At 39.3% G+C, this 21,644-nt stretch overlaps 1 protein-coding gene across 2 annotated transcripts in view; it reads left to right on the forward strand.

Annotated features, from left to right (window-relative positions):
• LOC118928069 (leucine carboxyl methyltransferase 1) overlaps nt 1-21,644 on the forward strand; it is a 67,974-nt gene that overhangs the window by 38,174 nt on the left and 8,156 nt on the right. For both annotated transcript variants that reach the window (XM_036916906.2, XM_036916908.2), the window contains 4 exons: nt 1,562-1,638; nt 3,183-3,244; nt 9,426-9,528; nt 14,199-14,319. In XM_036916906.2, the coding sequence (XP_036772801.1) occupies nt 1,562-1,638; nt 3,183-3,244; nt 9,426-9,528; nt 14,199-14,319 (363 nt within the window). The remainder of the gene's footprint in view (nt 1-1,561; nt 1,639-3,182; nt 3,245-9,425; nt 9,529-14,198; nt 14,320-21,644) is intronic.

A 21,644-nucleotide genomic window follows, 5' to 3' on the forward strand; every position in this document is an offset into this window, starting at 1 on the left:
GTTTTTCAGCTTCATTATTTTCTTGTTTTCTAATTTCCATATTTACAACTTCTTCAATCTGTGATAATCTGCTATTAACTCCCTCCATTGTGTGTTTCATTTCAGATACTGTATTCTTCAACTCTGAGTGACTCTTTTGCATGTCTTCTATCTTTTTGTTGAAGTCCTCCCTGAGATCTTGAATATTTTTCTGTAGATCTATGATCATGTTTATGACTTTTCTTTAAAGTCTTTATCAAGAAGACTGGTGACTTTTGTTTCATTCATCCCTCTTTCTGATGTTTTGTCTAGTAGTTATGTTTGGAACATGTTCCTCTGCCTCCTCATTTTGCCAGGTTTTCTGTGTTTCTTCCTTTGGAGTAATAGCTTTGTCATGGATCTGCCTTCTAGTGTCCAGAAGCTCTAGACTCTTTACTGTGCCTTTGTGATCAGCGCAGAAGTCTCTGCTGGTCTTGTTGTGGGTGGGGCTACCCTCTGCCTGGCCTGCAGCAATGGTGGAGGCCCCAGGTAGGCAGGACCAGTACACCACGAGGAGGAAGGAGCTCTTGGGGCTGACTCTTCCAGGTGCCTCTCCTGTTGGGCTGAAATGGAGCCAAGCAAGCTGGGAAAGTCTTCCTATGCCTGCTAGGCAGCAAAGTCTGACACTTCCACTGGGCTCAGTGGTTGTCTGCCAGCCATGTGTGCAGGGAGGAACCTCAAGGCTGTGTTGTCAGCAAGGGGGTGGAGCGTAGGGCTCCCAAGAATTCCTAACCTGTTGGGCTGTGTACCAGCTAGAGAGGTATCATCCACCTGCCCTTTCTCATGAACAGAGAGCTCTGTCTAACTCTCACCCTCTGGCACCTGTCCAGCTGCTGGGAAGTCTTTCAAACTGTCCTGCCTTTGCTTTTGTCTCAGAGGAGCCAGTAGAGCATGCCTGTTCTCCACAGGTGGCTGGAATCTCAGCCTCCCCAAGTGTTCCACCTGTCTTTGTTGTCCAGCCCTGCTAATCACCAGAGCACCATGTAATGTGGGTTCATGTTCCCAGAGCAGATCTCCAGAGCCAGGTGTTCAGCAATTCTGGGCTTCTACTCCCTTCCCGCTCCATTCCTCTTCCTCCTGTCTGTGGCCTGGGGTTGGGGGAGGGCTTGGGTCTCACTGGATCTTGGCTTTGCCACTTTACCCTTTTCTGTGAAGTCTTCTCTTCTTCCCCAGATGTAAGTAGTCAGCTCTGCAGTCTTCAGGTCATTCATTTCCAGTTTAGTTGTATTTGCTGTATTTTTGTGGTTTATGTGTTTTGGGGAGGAGGTTTCCACCCTGCCTTCTTACTCTGCCACCTTTTTCTTCCCTCCTAGGCTCCCCATTATTTCTTCCCTGGACAGCTACAATGATCTAACATTTCTCCTCCACACACTACATGCTGAGACCAAAGGAACTTGAAACATACATTTCTGACATACCATTCCCTGATTTAAAATTCTTAAATACCTCATTGCTCTTTAGGGCCTACTACTTGGTACATGAAGGTGATGAGGAAATGTCTGAGTGGGTAAATAATTATAAAGGTTACTCTGTTTTATCTCAGGATGAAGATCTTCTCCCAAGTAAATATTTTGAAGTCGACTTCCCAATGATAGTCACAAGAAAGTTGCACAGCATCAAGTAAGTGTGGCTTTGTCTGGGAGAGATAGCCAAGTGGAATTCAGAGCCAGCCTGACTATATCACTCAGTGGGAGACAGGTCTGCATGCAGGAACCTCACTCTAGGAGGCTGCTTTCCTTTCACCCTCTCCCCACTTTCCTTCCAGTGCATTGTGCAGTCTTCCAAAGGAAGTAAACCTTCTTTGTGGCTCTTTTATCCATTATAGTAATTTCTCTAAACATTTAAAAAAAAGTAGACTTCAAGGAGTTCTCCTCTGAATTTTTATGTGTATTTTGTTTAATTCTCCACAGGGCGTAGAAAGGTACCTGGCCCAGAGTAGATGCATAGTTAAAGTGTTTTGAATGAATGAGTGGGAAACTGAAATTAATCAGTTATTATATATGAGATATTATGGTGGCCATTCAGACTCCAGGCTTCAAGGGGTTTGAAAGATTGGCAGTGATGAATTTGCTGGTCTTTGAGACTGAGCATTTTTCTTTGCTTATTAGCACCATGTTAAGTGCTTTAGTTGGATTGTGTCATTCAGTCCTCAGAGCAGACTCATGAATTATGTGCTGTCATTACCTCCTGAGCCTCAAAGAAATTAATCTGGATAAGGTCGCCTGTCAAGGAAGGGGTGGAGCCTGAGATTCAAAGCCTGACTTTAAACCCACAGTCAAGGTTTCTCCATAGTTTTAACCTACCCTCCTTCCCTCCTTTTTAAATTAGTCATTTAAATAAAATCCTTATTCATATATTTTTTAAAAATTTTAATCAACATTAAAGTTTCAGTTTGTCCTTTAAAGAGGCCTCATCCTTGCAAACTAGAAATGCTTTCAAGCTCTGTTTTTTTCTAGTTTTTCCTGTGTAAGCAAGTTTTTTGCCCTTTCCAAATATAAAATTGTATTTTATAGTAAATATGAGTTTTAGATGATATATGGCAATTCTGACACTCAGAACTGTTAAGTATAGCTAAGCTTCTTAGAACACTGACTGAAGAAGTATGTGGGCTCTCAAAGCAGAGATGGTTTCCTGGGGTAAGCACTGCATTGGCTTTTTTTATGATTGTTTGGATATTGAATTTGGCTCTCCAATTTCTGGAGTTTTTTTTTTTTGCATATTCTGATTGGGAGAGTTATATAAATGTTACTGAACTTCAGGTCTGAGTAAGAGTCAATTTTTTTAGTTAGCTGTGAGAAATATAGCTATCTTAAAAGTTTTGTTTAATTGAGAAGAGGCAGGAGACTAGAGATGTCTTAAAAAACACTGGAACACTTGGAATATTCTTGTTTGCCTATCTTTAGTTGTTTCTAGGTATTTAATGATACATTTGTGATGTGACATCAGATCCTGAGTATACTGCTGAGCTGACCTAACACTAGCCCATATCCACTGACTGTACTGCATGTGCCCAGGGTCAGGGGTAATTAAACAGAAGTCCCTCTGGAGTGGCCCCGGCTTTGAAAATAGCGATGTATGTTTGCTATTCCTTTAGTGGGTGTCTGCATTTTTGTAGTAAATGAGCTATGGTGACCCATTTTCTCCTCTTTCCCATCTTCTCATAGATCCAAGCCTCTCCTATTTAAACCCATTGTAGAATTACATTCAAAGGACACACTTCAAATAGGCAAGTATCCTTAACCTATGTAATACAGTGTGGGCTGTATAACTGTTTTTACTTTCTTTCCTCTTTTCTCTTTAAAGATGGTGGGTGATGTGTGTGTGCACACATGCGTTTGTGTGTATACACTTGTGTGTGCGCACCTGATGTCATGTCTACTGCTGATACATTTATACTTGCATCACAGTTACCATGAACAAATTTAAAAGGTTTTTTGTATGACTCTTAAATGTCCATAAATCTTTTAAATCCTTAAAAAAAATTTTTATTAGTTGCCAACATTTCAAAACCAGGAGATTTTTCCATGAAAATCTCAAATCAGCCCCTAACTGCTACACACTGACTGAGTGACAGCTGCCACAATTGGAGGGACTGCAGACTCTCTGCTTCCGTCCTCAGCAGTCTGTGCTGCTGCATACCTGAGCTCCTTCACTCCATGTGGTGTCTTGGCCCCTGTAGTCAGTTTTTCCCTCAACTTTTAATTATGAATGTTTCCAACAACACTTTCCCTCAATTCTGAGTCTCTCAAATTAGGGTAAGCCTCTTCTGGAATCTTCCATCATTTTCAGTCTGTGTCTGACTCAGAGGTGCAAGGGGCTTATTAATAATTCAGGTGAGAAACATGCTCATGGTCTTCTCAGATGGTTGACACAGTAACACAGCAAACAGAACTAGACAAGCCTCTTTTAACACACAGCCATGGTGCTTTCGACATCCTAATGGTCAGATTCCCAACAAGTTTCCGCAGAAAATACACGTCCCTATCCTTTGTTTCCCTCATACCAACTGTAAGAAGTACCTGTTTAAGCTCTTGCATTTGCTTTCTCTTGCATTTCCTTTGCCATCATAATTTTCTATATTTGGTTAATACTGTGTCAGAATGATTATCTGAGAAAGAGCTAGCATTACCTTTGATCCATCAATGTGGAAATATCTGAAGTAGAAAATAAAGGCCTTCTATAATCCCCCACACCACCCAAGATAACCAGGGTTCAGACTGTTTTCTATTACAGATGCATAGTATACTTAGAGTTAAGTTAAAGTCACATATAATAAAATACATACATAAATATAATCTAGTGCCTGGCACATAAAAGTCCAATAATTTTTTCTTGAATGAATGTGTATACACATTAAATAAATATATGTTGTAGTTAAAGACATATTTGTTAAATGAATGAATCTATATATTACTCTATATAAATATAGATTGATATGTAGTTTCAATAAAGTGAATAATTTATATATGCTGCTTTGTGACTTGTTCTTTTCATGTGCTAGTAAATCATGGCTGTCTTTCTAGTCAGCCTGTATAGGTCTCCCACATTATTTCTAATGACTTTAGGGTACTTGTTTGCCTGAAAATTCCATTTTATTTAATCTGTACCCTACTGTGATGGTCATTTAGATTCCTGCCTTTTCTGTTTTTATATTAAACAGTGTTGTAGAAAACATATATATGTGCATATTTGTAGGAAGTTCTAATTCAAAGAATTGTGCATTATGAAATCTAATAGCTCCTACCAAGCTGTTCTTCAAGACCCTTTTTACTAATTTGTATTTTCACTTGAGTGGATGAGGATTTTCTTGCCTTACACCCTCACTGACACTGGGTGTTATTCAAAAAAATTTCTACCTGTCTGGTAGGCTGAAATGGTTTCCTATTACTTTAAAATTTTATATAACTTTGAGTGCTAGTGAGATGGAGTATCCTTAGTTTTATTGGCCTTTGAGATTTCTTTGTAATTTTCCTTTTCATTTCCTTTGCCCACTTTTTTTTTCAGTTGCATTAGTTCAATTCATAGGAACCCTTTATAACATGAAGACATATTTTTTTACAAAACTTTATTTTATTGCAGATTTACAGATTTTTTCTTAGTCTTTTGCTTTTTTTTAGCTTGATGTTTGTTTCTTTTGTAGGCAAATTTTCCATTCTTGTCCTTTATAGTGTTTGATCTTGCCATCATACTTGAAAGAAGGACTTGACTACAAAATAAATGAAATAAAAATATGAAAAAATTTTGAGAAAAATGATGTGATATTAAAAGTGATAAAAATTTTATTACTATTATATTTTATTGAAGGATAGTTGATATACAATATTATATTGGTTTCAGATATACAACATGCTGATTTGACAGTTACCTCCATTATTAAATGCTCATCCCAACTAGTGTGGTTATTATCTGTCAACATTGAAAGATGTTACAGAACTGACTATATTTGCTATGCTGTACTTTCATCCCCATGACTAATTTATATTATGATTGAGATTTTGTGCCTCTTTATTCCCTTCACCTATTTCACCCATCCAACCTCTTCCCCATGTGGTAGCCATCCATCACTTCTCAGTGTCTGTGAGTCTATTTCTGTTTAGTTTGTTTGTTTTGTTTTGTTCTAGTTTCCACATATAAGTGAAATCATATGGTATTCGTGTCTCTGCCTGGCTTATTTCACTGAGCATAAAATTCCTCTAGGTCCATTCATGTTGTTGCAAATGGCAAGATTTCTTTTTTATGGCTGAATCATATTCCATTGTTCTATATACCACATCTTCTTTATCCATTCATCTATTGATGGACACTTTGGTTGCTTCCATATCTTGGCTTTTGTAAATAATGGGGCAGTAAACATAGTGCATATATCTTTTCAAATCAGTGATTTTGTTTTCTTAGTGTAAATTCCCAGGAGTGGAATTATTGGATGACAAAAATTTCATTTAAAAATTAACCCATTTTGACTAGCAGTTACCAAAGGTAAGGGACTAGGGAGGGTGGATGGGGAGGGAGAAGGGGACTAAGGGACATTATAATTAGCACTCACAATATAGGTAGGTCACAGAGAAGGCAGTAGAGCATGGAGAAGACAAGTAATAACTCTGTGGCATCTTACTACACTGATGGACAGTGACTGCAATGGGGTGAAGTGGGGGACTTGATAAAATGCGTGAATGTTGAAAACACAATGTTGCTCATGTGGAACTTACAGAAGATTGTGTATCAATGATACCTTAATTAAAAAATTAACCCATTTCATCAAAACTGTGAAACTGTAATTGTAAGAATCACCAGTTTATAAATAGGAAAAAAAAATGTGCCAACAGATTAAATACATTTAAATACAAATTAAATGCATTTAATACAAATTAAATACTGATACATTATTGACATAATCGTATATGCATCCTCATTTCAGAAATGCCAAAATGTGAAAAAAACAATGCATCTTAAAATTAATGATATCTGTTTTTTTAAGATGAATTATGCACAGGGTAAAAACTGAAAGTATATAAATGGACGCACAATGAAAAGGAAGTCAGGATGAGTCCCTAAAAAGTAAATCAGGTTCTGTTACTCCTCTGCTTAAATCCTTTCACTGGATGGGACCCAGGTTAATCACGCCTTTGTGTGCCTCCTGATTTTATTCATTCATTCATTCATTTCACTCATTCATTTAATCATTCAGTTCATTCATTCATTCACATACATCCTTCCTTTGTTCAATTTTGTTTTGGCCTAGCCACACTGTCCTCCTATGTCCTCTGAATGTGCTGTGCTTGCTCTCTTCAAACCTTTCCACCAGGCTAAAGACCAACCCCTGTCCTTCCTGAAATCATACTCTTCTTGTCACCCTGTTTTGTTTTCTGCATAGCACTTATATTCCGATATTCTCTTGAATCTTTATTTGTTTGATTGTCTCCTTCCCTCCTCTGGTGCTAAGCCTCATGAGAGCAGGGACCTCTTCTCACTCATTCATCACTGTCTCCCCAGCATCTAGAACAGTGCCTGGTACACAGAGATGGTTGATTGAATAAAAACACACTTGAATGCATGAATGAATGGATGTATTTTTATTTTAATAATCCATCTCAACTGTTTTTTTTGGTCAAGGATGGAAAACTTCACTCTAGACATGCTTATTATTAATATGTATTTTATTTGCAAGAAGGCACACACAGGTATTTGGGAATTATATGGAAATTTAATGATAGGGCAGACAAATGCCTTCATATTCTCTACATTGTTTTCCTGACTCTTTGTCCCCTTCTCCCTCCCCATCCACCCTCCCTAGTCCCTTACCTTTGGTAACTGCTAGTCAAAATGGGTTAATTTTTAAATGAAATTTTTGTCATCCAATAATTCCACTCCTGGGAATTTACACTAAGTAAACAAAATCACTGATTTGAAAAGATATATGCACTATGTTTACCTGGGGCATTGTTTGGCCCTGGGGCTCACTTGGGGCTTCCCTGCCTGCCATTCAGAACTTTCTGGCATCTAACAGGTTCCTCAAAGGTATTTCTTGTAGTTTCTGGTGTGTGGCCCAATGTATCTGAATCAGCCAGATGGGGTTTTTGAGACCATAAGGGAGAACCTGCTTGCAATGCTATATAGTACAGCTTTTTCAACATTTTTCACAGTGGGTCCTCAGAGCCAAGAGAAACCTGAGTTATTAGCAGTGATATATGATGGCTATTAATATTCTACTTCTTTCCATTATTTGTACCCTTGAGGAGGCTGAGCAAACAATGCTTTGGGTATAAACAGTCAAGCAATATTCTCTTTTTATTATAATCCATTTTTTAAACTTTTAAAGTTGAAAACATTTTAGTCATACATAAAAGTACTGTGACTGGATAGTTGAACCTCCATGTACCCAACACTTAACTTTGTCTATAGCTAGTTTCATTTAATATATACAGTGATTCTAAAAGTACAGTACCAGGCTAACAGCGTCAACACCATCAGGGCACTTAGAAATGCAAATGTGAACTTTTGAAAGAGCTACTGAATCAGAAACTCAGGTGTGGGGCCCATCCATCTGGTTTAATAAGCCTTCCAGGTGATTCTGATGTATGCCAAATCTTGAGAAACAGTAGATAAACCATTCCATTCAATCTCTGCTGGAATATTTTAAAGCAGATGTTATTATTTTATTTGTAAATACTTTAGTATATAAACTTTTCTTTTAAACTACTTAGTATTTCACAAATTGGCACAGCAGCCAGCCAGTCAGCCCCAATATTTAAACAGATTTACCCTTTGATCTCCTAATTTCACTGATGGCAACCTACTTAACTGGACAGATGCTTCAATACAGGATGCTCATTGCAGTGACTAAGGTGGAGAAAATTTGGAAATACCACGTCTAATAGTGAGGGATTAGGCTAAGCAAATTGTTTTATCCACTCAGTGAAATGCTTTGAAATTCTAGAAACTGATGCCCTTAATGTCAGTGTAAGTAGGTTGCTGTAACCAGGAAAAGCAGTGTGGATAAAATGAGAGTTCCTGTGGCCAGGATTCTCACCTGGCCATGGTTGACTAGCTCACTGCACACCTGTGGGCAATACATGGCTGTTGACTCTATAAAAAGAGCTCCACCCAGTGCTCTGGGCACAACACGGTGGCAGGGCCGCAAGGCTGCAGGAGAGCAGAGCAGAGGCTGGAGTGGTGGCAGCGGCGAGGATAGAGGCCCAGAGGATGGCTGTGCAGTATGGCTGTGCAGAGAAGCCCAGAGGATGGCTGTGTGGGACGGCTGTGCAGACAGAGGGGCCCAGAGGATGGCTGTGCAGGGCAGAGGGGCCCAGAGGATGGCTGTGCAGACAGAGGGGCCACAGGATGGCTGTAAGGACAGAGGGACCCATAGGACAGCTGTGAGGACATAGGGGCCCAGAGGCAGAGACTGGCTTGCTGCATGCAGACTTTCTCTGAGTGAACAGGATTTTAGTGACTGACCTGCCACCTGGAAATAAAGTTGGGTATAACCCTTTCACCCCAAGAACGTTTTGCTGTCATTTTCGTTGGTCACACAGAATCCATAGCAAACTTGCCCGGGGCTGAAACCCATTGGCAAGACAAGCAGTTTTTAGAACAAGTATCAGGTGGTCCTATTTTCTTTTTCTTGCATGTGGTTGTGTGTGTGAGAGAAAGAGTGTGTTTTTTTTTGTGTACATGAGTTTAAGTACATGGAAAAAGACTGTAATGTTATACACCAAAGCACTGATACTTATCTTTGGGAGGTGTAATTTTAGTTAATTTTCACCCTCTTCATACCTGATTTATTTTTTATATAATGAGCATGTATTTTTATAGTGGAAAATAAATAATTTTGACAAAGCCATATTCTTTGTAATTATAATCTCCTGGTTCATTCCTGTTGAAACAATAATCTCTTCTTACATTTGCAGATGGACACATGTTGGATTCAAAGAGATTTGCCATTATTGGAGCAGATCTCCGAGATTTACATGAACTGGAAGAGAAACTAAAGAAATGTAACATGAATACACAGTGAGCTTTTCTTTTTAATCCCCTATAAATCAGTTGGTTGGAAATGCAGCATGATACCTGTGTCCCATTTTTTATTCTATTTTAAATATTTGTCATTTCATTGCTGCTCAGAATAGTCTTTTGAAGACTTTTAGAAGCAATGTTTCTCAAGTTTGTTTTCACATCAGAATCACCTACCTGCTTTTGTAACATTTTGCTGCCTAATATAAACAGAATTTGAGAGATGATTCTATGCATAAAAACTAATTATAATAGGTAAATGATTAACATTCAGAATTTGTAAAGAATAACTGGTTAAAAAAAAATGTCCCATAGAAAAATGGGCAGAGAATAGATGACCAGGTAGCTTAAAGAAGGAACTAAATATCATATAAAAAGGGTATGGCATCTGAGTAGTAATCATATTAAATTATATTTTATTCCCATTGGCTTTTTGTAAGAATCTGACAATATTGTGTTGGCAAGGATATGGGGGAAAGGAATGGTCATAGAGATTTGGTGCAATTGAACTTGGTACAACCATTGTGAGGAACAGTCTGGAAGCATCTAGTAAAATTGTAAATATGTGTACCATTTCATATAGCAGTTTTCCACCTTTGAGTGTGTCCATCCTGAGAAAGTCTGTACGTGTACAAGGCCAATGTTCATCACAGCTGCCATTTTAGTACCAGAAAACTGGAAGTAATCCGACTGTCTATCAGGAGGAGAATGGATTAATAACATGGAAAATGCATGACCTAGATTATCATGGAAAGAGCTCAAGCACTTAATGTTGAGTTGAGAAAGAATCAAGTTGTAGAATAATATGCACAGTGTGATACCAAATATGTAAAATCAACCCCCAAAATACTGTACATTCATGATTACATGTATACATCACAGAAATATTTTTAAAATGGGCCAGAGGGTTCACACCTAGTTCTTGAGAACGGGTCCCTTTGGGGAGCAGAGGAGGAGGGGAGTGAGATGTGTGGTCAAAATTAGATGGGAGTTAAAGAGAGTGGTGGGTAAAGACTCCTACCCAGTCTACTGTAGGTGAAGATGACACTTTCAAGAATAAATGATATGAGTAACTCAAGGGAGAGCTTTGAGGGGAAGGTAAAGTAAAGGGGCACTTATTTTAAAAAATAAATTGAAGGTAAAGAATCAGAGACAAGTGACCAAAGAAATTAGCAACTAGGGAAATCACTGATAGAGAGGGATGGGAGGATGTAGGCAGGGACTGAGGGTACTAGCCCTGGAGGTAAAGGAAAGATCCCCTTCTTCTGTGAGGGGAGGGAAGAGGACAAGCATGTGCCCACGTGAGCTCTGGTCATGGGAGGGGAGAGAAGTGTAGTGAGTAAAAGCTTTTTCTAATGCATCTTTCACTGATGTGGCAATGGCTGGAAGTTTGGAAGTTCTTGTTTATGTGTTTAGCCAAAGCTAAACACATAACCTTGTTTATGTGACTAACCTACACTCAGTCAGGTTGTCATTGCTGGGATTTACATAGCCACCTACCCAAACGTGGGGACAGCTCCAGCTGACCCAGTGCTGTCACTCCAGCTTAATTTCAGTCTTTGTCTCACTGAGTGTTCAGAGAACAAGGTCAATACACTGTAAATAATATTCATGCCTCTTTGGGGAGCCCTTTATACAGTTCACAGCTTGTAGTATCTAGGGTATTCTTTTAGCCAAAGGGAAATCTTGATGTTAAGGGACACCATGATGGGCACAGGAGTAAATGAAGATCAGTAGTAGCTTGCCTAAAGCTGACACTGGTAAGCCTGGAGCCTGCAGCATGAGGAGTTCCAGTCTGGGTTCTAGTCGGATTTCTGCTGCTTATTAGTTATTTAATAGGAGCAGTTTTTCTTAAAACTCTTTGAGCCTTAGTTTCTTCATTTATGAACTGGGGTCAAAAACTACATCACGAGATGGTTTTGGAGATTAAGTAATGTGTGTAAAAATGAACAGAAATAGCACATAGTAGGCACTTAGTAAGTTGCATCTGACTGTAGCTGGTTAACTCTTTTGGCAAATGTGCTGAAAGATCAGGGACATAATTGGTTATAAATTGGGCTGGCACTTGATAGGAAATTTTGCCTTGCTTTTGGAGATGTACAACACAGATGAAAAACAATTGCTATAACAAGTATTCAAATGACATATTTAGTTCTATGGGGCTTTGTGTTGTGTTTTTTCCTTTATTGGTTGTCTTTGCTTTCCTTTCACTTTTGTTTTGAAAAGCATTAGTCCTATTAATACTGCTAATGACTACCTCTTAAAAATGTACTGTAAAAATGCTTAACTTTTATTTTCAAATAGTTCAAATCTATCTACAAAAAGGTTGCAAAAATAGTGCAAAAAAATCCTATATAGCTGTCTTCACCTGACTTCCCCATGTGTTAATCTTATATAATAGTGGCTACCCATTTGCATCAAAAAGATTCTTGAAACTGTATTTCCCTATCAACCTATTGAGGTTTTGGAACTTTTTTACACTCATTCACATTTTCTAATAATTTCTGTTGATATAATCTGGGCTTTTAGATTTAAAATTACTGTTAATTAAAGAAAATCTTTTAAATGTTTTTTTCCTCTGATTTTCAACTTAGTTTGCAACTCAGACTTAATTCTCTTTCCTCTGGATTTATTGCCCTCCATTTCTTTGTTATCAGGATCCAGTTGGGTCCAGGGGGCATTTGAATATGTATTTTTAAGTAATTGAGTTATATCACATTTCACTGTTTAAAAAGAAAGAAATCCAGGTGAGCAAAATGGGCAGGTTATTGGTACTGTCAGGTCAAAGCAACATTATGTGCTGGTGACCTTTCTCTCTGATGGCACAGTGATCATGAACCTAGGCCATGAGTCCCCCTGCAGGGGTCTGCATTCTGACCACAACATACGCTAGACCATGGCCTCAGACAACTTACTTATCCTCAAAAGGGAAATGAAAATAATTAATAGAATGCAGCAATAAATGTTAGAAGGTAATCATGTTGATACTGTTTAAAAAAAAAGTCTCGGAGCAGTCCCACTCATTTCCATAGGCTTAGCTGTTGCAAAGTTTGGGTTGTTCCTAGAAGAGCAGATAAAAATACTCCTAACCCAATACTCAGAGATAACCACCTTAATTTATGTCAACATTTGGAAATACATATTTTTCTTCAAAATATGATCATACTCTGCATACAGTTTTGGAACTTTTAAGAGAATTAAATGTATCCATATGTAGGTGTTTGCATATATCTGTATGTACAGATACATTCACTTATTTATTCATTTACTCATTCATCTAGTAGTTGAGACTGTACTACGTTCAGTTTCTCACTATTGAACCATGTAAAAACAGCCTACTTTACCATGTGAGAAAAAGAGACATTAAGTGACTTGTGTTACTGTTTGAAGAAGTGTAGGGGAGCCACTTGAGTGTGGGGACCATGGATAGCTTTCATGTTAATAAATACAACTCTGAAACATCATACTGACAAGCTGTCTAACAGTCCATTGGGTGGACATACCATGTTCTTCTCAACTATTTTCTTGTTGGGCATTTGAGTTATGCAAGTTATTTGTTCTAAGATCCCCTACCAATAAAAACAGACAAAAATAACCCACTTGCTAAGTGGGAGAATTAGCAACTAGCCATGAAGAACATCACTATTTAGGGGCAGAGAGGAAAAAGAACCAGTGAAGGAGTCAGAGAAGGAGCAGTAAATGAGCCAGAAATAAACACAAGGAGCCTGCATAATTTGGGACTGCCTCTGTTCCCTTTCAAAAATTAAGGCTTTTAGATATTTCTATAGGAGTTCCTTGTTTTTCCTATTTCATAATTTGTTCATTACTTTGGGTCTGATAAATCAGAGTGCCTACTAAGAATGTAATTTCTTGAGGACTTCATGTTGTTTTCAATTTTTGGTGGTAAAAATTTACATAAGAAGAATTTGTGTTAAGAGTATCAGTATTTCCACATTGTATTTGTCAGCTTTTGATGTGTAACAAATCCCTCCAAGCTCAGTGGTTTAAAACAACTCACAATTTAGTTGCTCAGAGTATTCTGTGAGTTGGCAGTTTGGGCTAGGCTTAGCTGGGTGGTTCTTCCACTGGGGGCCAAGTGTACCTGGGGTTCATACCTGTGTGTATAGCAGGCATGTCAGATGCCTCATTCTCTTCCATGGGGCCTCCCCTCCCATAACAAGCTAGCTTGGATTCATTCACATAGTGGTTTCAAGTTTCCAGGCAGGAGAGCAAGCGCTAAGGTGCAAGTGATTTTCAAGCATCTCCTTGCATGTTGCTACTGTTCCATTGGCCAAAGCAAGTTATATTAACTAACACAAATTCCAGGGGAAGGGAAATAAACTCCACCTCTTGAACAGGAGAATCTGCAATGTCAGATTGCTACATGTGGGTGCACAAAAGGAGAATTTGTAGTCATTTTTACAGTCTACCACACACATTTAATGCATTTTCAACAGCCAGACAAATCACTGCTCCTTGCTCACCTCTTTGCAGTACACAGTTTGGGGTTTGGATGGTATTACACAGGTGTACCTGCATCAACTGCTGATGTGCATGACCATGTGGTTCTGCCAGGGTTTTCCTGCCCTGCCAGTACTGCAACATGTGTACAGGTGGAGAGTCCCAGTTTGATGAAAACATGCTTATATGCCGTTTGTTCTTCTCTTAAGATTGCCAACACTCCTGATAACTGAATGTGTGCTGGTTTACATGACTCCGGAGCAGTCGGCAAACCTTCTCAAATGGGCAGCCAGCAGTTTTGACACTGCCATGTTCATAAACTACGAACAGGTAAAAGGAAGCACCAGAACTTTGCAACCTGCAGAGGTCTCCTGTGGTGGCTTTACCTTCTGAGCACGCACAGTTATGTTCCACTTACTCTTTTCCTTCTGCTTCTCACATATCTTCAGCCACTCACATATCTCCTTTGTTAATCAAAACCAGTAATATTAGTACTCATGATTTTTTTACCTCTCGCAAACTTTTAGGCACAGTTTTTGGAACCTTTACAAAGTTTTTATTTTTATTTTTTTATTTTTATTTTGGTATCATTAATCTACAATTACATGAAGAACATTATATTTACTAGGCTCCCCCCTTCACCAAGTCCCCACCAGTGCCCCTTCACAGTCACTGTCCATCAGCGTAGTAAGATGCTGTAAAATCACTACTTGTCTTCTCTGTGTTGTAGAGCCCACCTAGTAACGTCCCCCACCCGACATTGTACATGCTAATCGTAATGCCCCCTTTCTTTTTCCCGCCCTTATCCCTCCCTTCCCACCCATCCTCCCCAGTCCCTTTCCCTTTGGTAACTGTTAGTTCTTTCTTGGGTTCTGTGTTTTTCTGCTGCTGTTTTGTTCCTTCAGTTTTTCCTTTGTTCTTATACTCCACAAATGAGTGAAATCATTTGGTACTTGTCCTTCTCCGCCTGGCTTATTTCACTGAGCATAATACCCTCTAACTCCCCATGTTGTTGCAAATGGTAGGATTTGTTTTCTTCTTTTGCTGAATAATATTCCATTGTGTATATGTACCTCATCTTCTTTATCCATTCATCTACTGATGGACACTTAGGTTGCTTCCATTTCTTGGCTATTGTAAATAGTGCTGCGATAAACATAGGGGTGCATCTGTCTTTTTCAAACTGGGCTGCTGCATTCTTAGGGTAAATTCATAGAAGTGGAATTGCTGGGTCAAATGGTATTTCTATTTTAAGCATTTTGAGGAACCTCCATACTGCTTTCCACAATGATTGAACTAATTTACATTCCCACCAACAGTGTAGGAGGGTTTCCCTTACTCCACAACCTCCCCAACATTTGTTGTTGTTTGTCTTTTGGATGGTGGCGATCCTTACTGGTGTGAGGTGATATCTCATTGTGGTTTTAATTTGCATTTCTCTGATGACAAGCGATGTGGAGCATCTTTTCATGTGTCTGTTGGCCATCTGAATTTCTTCTTTAGAGAACTGTCTATTCAGCTCTTCTGCCCATTTTTTAATTGGATTATTTGCTTTTTGTTTGTTGAGGTGTGAGTTCTTTATATATTTTGGATGTCAACCCTTTATCAGATCTCTCATTTATGAATATATTATCCCAAACTGTAGGATACCTTTTTCTTCTATTGATGGTGTCCTTTGCTGTACAGAAACTTTTCAGCTTGATATAGTCCCACCTGTTCATTTTTGCTTTTGTTTCCCTTGCCCAGGGAGATATGTTCATGAAGAAGTCGCTCATGTTTATGTCCAAGAGATTTTTGCCTATGTTTTTTTCTAAGAGTTTCATGGTTTCATGACTTACATTCAGGTCTTTGATCCATTTTGAATTTACTTTTGTGTATGGGGTTAGACAGTGATCCAGTTTCATTCTCTTACACGTAGCTGTCCAGTTTTGCCAACACCATCTGTTGAAAAGACTGTCATTTCCCCATTGTATGTCCATGGCTCCTTTATCATATATTAATTGACCATATATGTTTGGGTTAATATTTGGAGTCTCTATTCTGTTCCACTGGTCTGTGGCTCTGTTCTTGTGCCAGAAACAAATTGTCTTGATTACTGTGGCTTTGTAGTAGAGCTTGAAGTTGGGGAGCGAGATCCCCTCCACTTTATTTTTCCTTCTCAGGATTGCTTTGGCTATTCGGGGTCTGTGGTGGTTCCATATGAATTTTTGAACTATTTGTTCCAGTTCATTGAAGAATGCTGTTGGTAATTTGATAGGGATTGCATTGAATCTGTATATTGCTTTGGGCAGGATGGCCATTTTGACTATATTAATTCTTCCTAGCCAGGAGCATGGGATGAGTTTCCATTTGTTAGTGTTCTGTTTAATTTCTCTTATGAGTGTCTTGTAGTTTTCAGGGTATAGGTCTTTCATTTCCTTGGTTAGGTTTATTCCTAGGTATTTTATTCTTTTTGATGCTATTGTGAATGGAATTATTTTCCTGGTTTCTCTTTCTATTAGTTCATTGTTAGTGTATAGGAAAGCCACAGATTTCTGTGTGTTGATTTTGTATCCTGCAACTTTGCTGTATTCCGATATTAGTTCTAGTAGTTTTGGAGTGGAGTCTTTAGGGTTTTTTATGTACAATATCATGTCATCTGTAAATAGTGACAGTTTGACTTCTTCTTTACCAATCTGGATTCCTTGTATTTCTTTGTTTTGTCTGATTGCCATGGCTAGGACCTCCAGTACTATGTTGAATAACAGTGGGGAGAGTGGGCATCCCTGTCTTGTTCCCGATCTGAGAGGAAAAGCTTTCAGCCTCTCACTGTTCAGTATGATGTTAGCTGTGGGTTTATCATAGATGGCCTTTATTATGTTGAGGTACTTGCCCTCTATGCCCATTTTGTTGAGAGTTTTTATCATGAATGGATGTTGAATTTTGTCGAATGCTTTTTCAGCATCTATGGAGAAGATCATGTGGTTTTTGTCCTTCTTTTTGTTGATGAGTTGGATGATGTTGATGGATTTTCGAATGTTGTACCATCCTTGCATCCCTGGGATGAATCCCACTTGGTCATGGTGTATGATCCTTTTGATGTATTTTTGAATTTGGTTTGCTAATATTTTGTTAAGTATTTTTGCATCTATGTTCATCAGGGATATTGGTCTGTAGTTTTCATTTTCGTGGGGTCTTTGCCTGGTTTTGGTATTAGGGTGATGTTGGCTTCATAGAATGAGTTTGCGAGTGTTCCCTCCTCTTCTATTTTTTGGAAAACTTTAAGGAGAATGGGTATTATGTCTTATCTGTATGTCTGATAAAATTCCAAGGTTAATCCATCTGGCCCGGGGGTTTTGTTCTTGGGCAGTTTTTTGATACCTATTCAATTTCTTTGCTGGTAATTGGTCTGTTTAGATTTTATGTTTCTTCCTTGGTCAGTCTTGGAAGGTTGTAATTTTCTAGGAAGTTGTCCATTTCTCCTAGGTTTTCCAGCTTTTTAGCATATAGGTTTTCATAGTACTCTCTAATTATTCTTTGTATTTCTGTGGGGTCCGTTGTGATTTTTCCTTTCTCGTTTCTGATTCTGTTGATGTGTGTTGATTCTCTTTTTCTCTTAATAAGTCTAGCTAGAGGCTTGTCTGTTTTGTTTATTTTCTCGAAGAACCAGCTCTTGGTTTCATGGATTTTTGCTATTCTTCTCAATTTTATTTATTTCTTCTCTGATCTTTATTGTGTCCCTCCTTCTGCTGACTTTAGGCCTCATTTGTTCTTTTGCCAATTTCGATAATTGTGACATTAGACTATTCATTTGGGATTGTTCTTCCTTTTTTAAATATGCCTGGATTGCTATATACTTTCATCTTAAGACTGCTTTTGCTGCGTCCCACAGAAGTTGGGGCTTAGTGTTGTTGTTGTCATTTGTTTCCATGTATTGCTGGATCTCCATTTTAATTTGGTCGTTGATCCATTGATTATTTAGGAGCATGTTGTTAAGCCTCCATGTGTTTGTGAGCCTTTTTGCTTTCTTTGTACAGTTTATTTCTAGTTTTATGCCTTTGTGGTCTGAAAAGTTGGTTGGTAGGATTTCAATCTTTTGGAATTTACTGAGGCTCTTTTTGTGGCCTAGTATGTGGTCTATTCTGGAGAAAGTTCCATGTGCACTTGAGAAGAATGTATATCCCGCTGCTTTTGGGTGTAGTGTTCTATAGATGTCTATTAGGTCCATCTGTTCTAGTGTGTTGTTCAGTGCCTCTGTTTTTTCTGTCTGGTGGGTCTATCCTTTAGAGTGAATGGTGTGTTGAGGTCTCCTAAAATGAATGCAGTGCATTCTATTTCCTCCTTTAATTCTGTTATTATTTGTTTCACATATGTTGGTGCTCCTGTATTGGGTGTATATATGTTTTTAATGGTTATATCCTCTTGTTGGACTGAGCCCTTTATCATTATGTAATGTCCTTCTTTATCTCTTGTTACTTTCTTTGTTTTGAAGTCTATTTTTTCTGATACTAGTACTGCAACACCTGCTTTTTTCTCCCTGTTGTTTGCATGAAATATCTTTGTCCATCCCTTGACTTTTAATATGTGCATGTCTTTGGGTTTGAGGTGAGTCTCTTGTAAGCAGCATATAGATGGGTCTTGCTTTTTTATCCATTCAATTACTCTGTGTCTTTTGATTGGTGTATTCAGTCCATTTACATTAAGGTTGATTATTGAAAGATATGTACTTATTGCCTTTGCAGGCTTTAAGTTTGTGGTTACCAAAGGTTCAAGGTGAGCTTCTTTACTACCTTACTGTCTAACTTAACTTGCTTATTGAGCTATTATAAACACAGTCTGATGATTCTGTATTTCTCTCCCTTCTTATTCCTTCTCCTCCCTTCTTCGTATGTTGGGTGTTTTGTTATGTGCTCTTTTTAGGACTGCTCCCATCTAGAGCAGTCCCTCTAAAATACCCTGTAGAGGTGGTTTGTGGGAGGCAAATTCCCTCAACTTTTGCTTATCTGGGAATTATTTAATCCCTCCTTCATATTTAAATGATAGTCGTGCTGGATACAGTATCCTTGGTTCAAGGCCCTTCTGTTTCATTGCATTAAATATATCATGCCATTCTCTTCTGGCCTGTAAGGTTTCTGTTGAGAAGTCTGATGATATCCTGATGGGTTTTCCTTTGTAAGTGACCTTTTTTCTCTCTCTGGCTGCCTTTAATACTCTGTCCTTGTCCTTGATCTTTCCCATTTTAATTATGTGTCTTGGTGTTGTCCTCTTTGGGTCCCTTGTGTTGGGAGTTCTTTGTGCTTCCGTGGTCTGAGTGAGTATTTCCTCCCCCAGTTTGGGGAAGTTTTCAGCAATTATTTCTTCAAAGACACTTTCTATCCCTTTTTCTCTCTCTTCTTCTGGTACCCGTATAATGCAGATACTGTTCCTTTTGGATTGGTCACACAGTTCTCTTAATATTGTGTCATTTCTGGAGATCCTTTTATCTCTCTCTGCGTCTGCTTCTGTGCATTCCTGTTCTCTGGTTTCTATTCCATCAATGGCCTCTTGCATCCCATCCAATCTGCTTTTAAGTCCTTCTAGAGATTGTTTTATTTCTCTAGTCTCCCTCTGTACTTTCTCCTTTAGCTCTTACATATTTCTCTGCAGATCCATCAGCATGTTTATGATTTTTATTTTGAATTCTTTTTGAGGGAGACTGGTTAGGTCTGTCTCTGCAGATCCTCTCTCAGGGGTTGTTTGGACTATTTTGGACTGGACTAAATTTTTTTGCCTTTTCATGGTGATAGTGGTGGGTGTAGGCAGGTTGCAGGTGTGTCAGCTGGGAGAAGGAAGTCCTTTCCTGCTTGCTGGATGCCTTGCCCTTCTCCACTGCCTGTGTCGGTTACCTGCACTCCTCGAGCAGCCACTGGGTTAATCCCCTAAGCTGCTGTAGGCGGGGTCTCCGTCAGAACAGCACAGAGCCCTGCGGGGAGTGGCAGGCATGCCACGTGTGCCATAAGGGGCGTCAGAGCTGTGCTGCCGCCCAGGGGATTAGGGTGCCTAAAGTTCCCTGGGATTCCCAGCTGCTGGCTAAGTGTGCCGGGACGATTTCTTTCAGCTATGCGGTCCCTGTCTCTTTAAGACTTGCAAAAAGCACTCGCTTTTCTTTTTTCTCAGGGGCTCTGGTTGTGGGGACCTGCCCTCAGGTTTTGCTTTTCCGTTTCTCTAATATCCAGCACCCCATGCACCTTGTGTCTGCGCTCCGGGTATGGATTTCTAGAGCTGGTTGTTTAGCAGTCCTGGACTTTCACTCCCTCCCTGTTCCAACTCCTTTCTTCCGCCGGGTTCTGGTGTCAGGGGGCGTTTGGGTCCCGCCTGGCCGCGGCTTGTATCTTACCCCCTTCGTGTGATTTTGAGCTCTCACAGATGTAGATGTATCCTGGCTGTTGTACTGCATCCACTAGTGTCTCTTTTAGGAATAGTTGTATTTATTGTATTTTCATAAATATATATGTTTTTGGGAGGAGATTTCCACTGAACTACTCACACTGCCATCTTGGCTCCATCCCCCCCTCTTTTACAAAGTTTTATGAGTTCTTATTTTATCATTATATTTATTACAGTCATAGACACTGATGAAGGGAATTATGCCTATCATCAGTGTAGGGGTAGCAAACTCATGCCTTCAGAGGCAGACAGGTGATGCGGATGGAGGAAGTTAGCCAGGTGCAAATAGTGTGGAGTGGTGGAGATTATGGTGAACTGGAGCACCCATGTCCCATTTCATGGGAGTGGCCATTACTCAGTGCAGCCAATTGTTACCATGTGGGGATGTGAGCATAGAGATGCCAGAACTCCCAATTTTTCCAAAGTTAGAAATGAAGGATTTTAGTGTAAAGTTTCTAAAATCACAGAGTTTGGTCCACTGGCTACATGCTTTTCTCTTCTGATCCAGTGCAGAAAGAGTTGTGTTGTAGAGCTTTGGAATTACCCAGCTTGGGTCCGAATCAGGGCCCTGGCTCTTACTATTGACTGTGTGACTTTAGACAGAATTTCCTGGTGGTTAGGAGTCATGCTTTAGAGGTAAACTACCGAGGTGTGTGACCTGGGCAAGTTACATAACTTCTCTGTACCTGTTTCCTCATCTGAAAAATGAGGATGATAATAGTCCTGACTTCATAGGGTTTTTATGAGGAGTAAATGAGCTAATTTGTACAAAAACATTTACAGTATTTTCCCAGCTGTTAAGTAGGCATTAGCTATTATTCAGACCTCACTGAGCCCCAGTTCTTTTATTTTAAAGCAGTAAGAACACCTTCCTCTGTGGATTATAATGGGAATTCATGAGCTGTCCAGGGGTAGGTACATGATAAGCACTAAATACATGGTAGTTATTTTTATTGCTTATTATTTTAATTTTCCTGGGTTTTATGTAGTTTTTTATCTCATTTTATTTTGTGTTTATATTTTATTACAGATAAGAGCAGTAAAGGGCCTTGGGCCATGTCATATAGTTATGGACAGTTCTAGGGCTAGACCTTGGCCTCCCGACCTCCTCCCCACCTCCCACCCCAGGGCAGGGTCCTCTACAGGTGGTTCTTGGTTTATCTTCCTTCCCTCTCTTTGGATGGGGGTGTTGCTCAGACTCAGTCTTCAGTCCTGGTGAATGGATATAATGGTAGGTGGCCTCATCGGTC

The sequence above is a fragment of the Manis pentadactyla genome, chromosome 10 (assembly GCF_030020395.1).
Source record: "Manis pentadactyla isolate mManPen7 chromosome 10, mManPen7.hap1, whole genome shotgun sequence".
Taxonomy (NCBI): Eukaryota; Metazoa; Chordata; class Mammalia; order Pholidota; family Manidae; genus Manis; species Manis pentadactyla.